The 5,145-nt window shown below is 57.5% G+C and overlaps 1 protein-coding gene across 1 annotated transcript in view; it reads left to right on the top strand.

The window, feature by feature from the left end:
- The window catches only part of DDX31 (DEAD (Asp-Glu-Ala-Asp) box polypeptide 31), a 53,356-nt gene extending 51,323 nt beyond the window's left edge, over positions 1-2,033 (top strand). Inside the window, exon 19 of the mRNA XM_014529891.1 lies at positions 1,393-2,033. Within this exon, the coding sequence (XP_014385377.1) occupies positions 1,393-1,573 (181 nt within the window). The 3' untranslated portion in view covers positions 1,574-2,033. The remainder of the gene's footprint in view (positions 1-1,392) is intronic.
- Positions 2,034-5,145: the final 3,112 nt, after the last annotated feature.

Consider the following 5,145-nt stretch of genomic DNA (forward strand, 5'->3'; position numbering starts at 1 on the left):
CATCACATCATGGTCCTTTGTCACCGTGATAGAGCTGGACCCTCCTGCCACACCCGATGGTGCGTCCTGGACCACCGGGCTGTTCGCATCGTGGCTTCTGCACTTACAGCGAGATGGTCTTGGGCAAGTTACTCACCCTCCTCGGGTCTTAGTTTCTTTGTGAAATAGGAGGATCGCCTTCCCTGCCTCATCGAACAGATTCTATGAGACAACACAGAGCCCAGAGAGCGCTTCCCTGGCTGCCTCTCGCCCCGGCCCCGCAGCACGGGGCCCACGCGTCCCACGCATCCCCTTCCTCAGTCCCTCGCTCCTCCCAGCGCAGGTTGCCTTTGCGTGTCTCCTGAGTGGACGCCATTGTCTGGCTGCCGCAGGCCCTGGCCGGAACCCTACATTGAGTGCTGTGACTGGGTGTGCCTGGTTAACCTGGTGTTTGGCTACCAGAGCTGCTTCCGTCTAATCAGTCCTGGTTTTAATTTGGGGGTTTTAAAGGAGTTCTGTTATATTTATTTTGATGAGTTTAGTCTGACCTATCCTCCAATTATTACAGCGAAAAAAACGTTGCAAATATAAGTAGTTGAAGGCAACATCTGCCTCTTGTAAGCACCCCAAGAAATGGTGTTCCCCAAAGACACTGCCACTTTGGTGGTGTGGGTCCAGTGGTAACGGTGCTGCTGCTGTTTGGTTTAAGTCCCAGATTAGGAAACATTATTTTACTCCTTAATTTGCATAATCATTTTTCCTGTGTACTATTGAACTTGTACGAATTTCCCCTCTGGTCTGAGGGGGAGGCCTTTGGAAGCAGTCCCGGCACGCTCTGCTTCTTGGGGCATCACAGGTGGGTGTTGTACACACTGAGGCAGGACCCTCCATCGGCAAAGATTACCACCCGCTTCATCGCAGTGGCCGAGGGCTGAGCCCTAAACACCCCCAAGGTCTGGTCTGCCTGTGCTAAGACTCAGCGTCTGAAATTGATGCTCAGCCTTTGGCCTTTCCCAGGTGGGTCAGGGTGGGCCCGGGCAGCTGCAGTCCGTCCGGGTGGGCTGAGTCCCTGGAGGTGGGGGAGTTTCCGGTGGCTTTCTCCGTCCTCTGGCGAGCTGCTGAATCGGACGCCTTGTTTGCCATCAGAGTGTGAGTGTGTAGCGTTCTTTTTCTCCCGGAAAACAACACAGAACAAAGGCTCACTTTTAAAGATGCCGTGCTACTTTGCCACCTTCATGAGAATCTGTCATTGCCGTGTCTAATCTTGTGGTGCACAGAATATCAAAACAAGCAGGGAGGGACTGACTGCTCAGGCAGCATGGCGGCTCCGCTCGGAACCAGCTGCTCTCAGCCTCTGCAGCGGGAGCGGGCAATAACCACGCTTCTCTTCCCTCTGCTGTTACTGTTCTCCAGGCCTGACCTTCGCAGGAGGGCCCAGCAGCAGCACCTGGCTGAGGCCTTGCGCTCGGAATATGCAAGTGGGCTGGAGGCGGGCGGTGCCAAGGCCAGAAAGCAAAGCAGACAGGCCGAACCGGGCGACGAGCTGGGCGAGCCGAGCAGCGCCAGCAGCTCCAGCAGCTCCAGCGACGTCTGAGGCCCTTGCCCAGCCCGGGCCGTGGGAAAAAAGAAGTGCCCCCATGAAACAGAAAGAAGCCCAGAAAGGCTCACTGAGGGACAGGACTCCCAGAAAGTGTTTTCAAACTCTGCTGCCACGGCCCGGCCCACGTCCTGTCCTACCATCTCCCAGTGCGCCTTCCCGACAGCCCACAGCCCTCCCCGGGGTGTGGGGCCCAGGCGGCACCGTGTAGCTTAGCCAGTTAGCCTGTATCTATCCCTAGACCTGCTCTGCTTACCCTATCACTGCCCACGCATCCTCACGCAGAGCCAGTGGGCCCCCCCATTTGAGACCCGGTGCTGTGTCAGCCGGCAGGCTGTGACCTGCCTCCGAGCTGATCTGAAGAAGTCCACGTTTACCCCGTATTGCATGCATTTTGTAAAACGTTTTAAGATCTGGATTTAACTTTGTAAAAGAATAAAAAGTATTTATCCAACCACTTTGTCGATGTCCAAAGGCTTTGTGGGGACCAGAAGGGTTTTGGTGGGTCAGCAGGCTCCAGGCTCCTGTCCACAGACCGCCCGGCTCCGCGCCACGGTCACACGCAGTGCTCGCCCTTCACGTCCACGCAAGACTCTCGGGGTTGATTGGCCTTTGAAGTCAGAAGGCGCCGAGGTCCTGCGCTTTCCCCCTGTGAGTTCCATCTTGTCTGCAGAAGTCGGGGTCTCTGGTGGCCCAGCCTCAGCTGCCCCTCCCCCGTGTGTTTTCTGGGAGGTTTGAAAGAGGACCCCTCGGTGTATTGATTTCTCAATAAATGTAAGATTTGGACACGGGTGACTCCAGGGGGTCCGAGGAGGAGGAGGGGTAAAGCCAACCACCTCTGTCAGGCCTGCTGTCCGCTCTCCTTCCACTGTCCACCCCCCAGTTCCTGGGGTGCTGCGGGGGCCCCACTGCAGCAGGCCCTCCAGACCCACGTGACTGAATGACCAGGAGACTCCTGCGAGTTGCAAGGTGAGCACCACAGAGGGATGGTGGGCTCCTGCCCCTGTGCAGGCACCGGTTCCGCAGGGGGGAGAGCAGGGCCCCCCCGAGCTGCTGACCCCGTGGTAATCCTCAGGCCCACAGCACACGCCAGGACGGTGGGCAGAGCTGCCCTTTTATTCTGATGCGTGAAGGTTCACATGATTTGGATGAGAAAAGGAGGGATCAAACTATAGACAGAACCCAGCTGTGTGAGAAACAGGATTAGCGCCAGTGATGGGGACCATCAAAGAAACCTGACTCTCTTTTCCCACGAAAGGGGGGAAACAGAGAGCTCTGCACTCCTGGGGGAGGAAGTGCCAGAAATGTGCAAAGTGTGTAAGTGACTAAATTCCGAGATCAAAACTTACACTCAATTTGCTAACACTTAGGTGAGGGTTTCTTGTCAGAGTGAATCCGTCTGTTACCCCCAGTTAATAAAGAAACACGGATTGAGCAGATTGAGGCTTATTATTTCCTAAATGTAAGTAACCTTAAAAGAAATCTCTGTCTTATTACAGCTCCTGCCAGATTATACAGTTCAGGCATCAATTAGGCAAAGCTTTGGCCTAATTCCACTGCACATACTCATATGTTGTGAGCCTTCTCCATTGTACCTTTTCTTCCCTCTAATTTCCCAAACTTACCTGCTCCTCATATTTCAGGCCAGGGGGGATTTTAGTGTTTCCTGGTGTTGCAGCCTAAAGCCTTCCTCCCCCGTGGGCCCGTGGAGTGTGGTTTTAATGCCACCCTCAGGTCCTGGACCCTGCGGCCCTGCGAGGCCTCACACCAGAGGGGCCGATCTGGCACTGAAGGGCGAGAGCCCTGGCGAGAGGGCCGGAGTCCGGCTGACGCATTCGGAGCGGCATCTTCCACTTGGGGGCTTAGAGCCAAGCAAACCCTCGGAAGGTCGTTGGGAGATTCCTTTCTCCCCACAGTGAAGGGAGGCGAGATTGGGGAGAGGGGAGTACACGAGAACCCCTAAAGGCACGCATATTCCAAGCTGCTGGTGGCCTTGCTATTTAGCACTTCAGCCCCTCAAGGGAAAGCTGTGGGAGCCATGAAGTCCGCCTCCCTTCCCCGAGACAGAACGGAGGCTTTTCCACAGGAGAAGGCGCCCCGCGAGGAAGGGCGCGTCACTCATCTTGCCATGTCGTTGCATGGACATTACCTGTCACCTGTCCCACCGTAGGACACTCGGAGTGGGGGCCGCGGGGCGCCCTTCAGATCAGCTCCTCAGCTATTTCCCCGGAGCCGTGCACCAAAGCTCCGGGGAATCGCAGCTTTCCAACCCTGTTGCCCCTCCCGGTAGGCTTATGGGGGGGTTGGGGGGGGCAGGCAGGAGCCTGGGAGGAGGGCAGAGGGAAGGCTTCTGGGTGCTTCTCACTGTCCTGCCTGCTGGGAGGAGGTGGGGCGGTCACACTTTTTTATTTTAAATGCGGGTTTGCCCAGCCCCAGGGTTGGGAACAGAACCCAGTTCCACCTTGTACGGAGCCGGAGCCGGAGCAGAGCCCGCCTCGCCGCGAAGGCCGTGAAGTTATTACCGGTGGGAAGCACAGGACAATTTAAAACAGTGTAATTGGAAACTTGTCGGGAAGGCTTGTTCTTCATTAGTGTGAGGCGTGAGCCGCCTCCGAGGTACAAGGACAATTACATGGCGCGGCGGTGTCTGCGCGGCCGGCGGGAGTCTGAGGGCGCTGCCCCGGCCGCCGCCCCCACTTCCACAAAACGAGAAGCACACCAGTGCGCGCTGTCCTTTGATAGATTTTTAATATGATTTTAGAGAGTTTTGTTTGGTCTCATTCTTATTCAATGAGATTAATTTGAAGCACTTATCCCCTGGGTTTAAGTCCGTCCGCGCAGGGCTTCGGCGGGGTTTGTTGCGCGGGGGGGTTTTGTTTGCACGAGGCTCTGAGAGACTCCTTTCCCACTTCATTAACCCTGAGTCGGGCACAGTCCCCGCGCCCCCCGCAGCCGGGCTGGGGATTTACCACCCCCATTCACATGCAAAAGAACCCCAAAGCCAGGGCTCCTTGACTTAATTAGCTGCTGTGCATTTTGCAAAATTAGAATAATACCCTCACCGTCCCCCGAAAGGGAACGCGGGTGTGAGGGTGTGGGGGGGGGCGGGTAGGGAGTCAACACAGCAGGGCGGTGCGGGTGGAGGTTAAGCTGCCCCCAGCTCTCCACCACCAGGCGGTCCTCCGGGCGCGACCATGCCACCAAGTGAAGGGGCTCAGGTTGTTGAGCCCCCAAACCTCCCAGCCCTGGGCGTGTCTCCTGTCCTGGGCGCGTGAGCTGCAGGTGGTAGTGGGGCACCCCGGCCGCCTCCCCCCCTCCCTGGGGAGGGAAAGGCCCCAGGAGGTGGCCTCGGCCCTTTGACCCTGGACTGGAGGCCTGGAGTCTGGCTGAGATGGAAGCCCCTTCCCCCAGGTCCCCTCTGCGGCTCATCCCCCACTTACTAGGGTGGAGGGGGAGGGAGGAGAGGCAGAAGTGGGGTACCCGCTGGGGCGTCTGGTTCCCAGTGAAAGCTCCTGGGGTCCTACCCTCTCGGGACCGGAGCCACCTGGGCGCCCGGGAGCGGCCGGGGC

The sequence above is a fragment of the Myotis brandtii genome, unplaced genomic scaffold (genome assembly GCF_000412655.1).
Source record: "Myotis brandtii unplaced genomic scaffold, ASM41265v1 scaffold699, whole genome shotgun sequence".
NCBI classification, from domain to species: domain Eukaryota; kingdom Metazoa; phylum Chordata; class Mammalia; order Chiroptera; family Vespertilionidae; genus Myotis; species Myotis brandtii.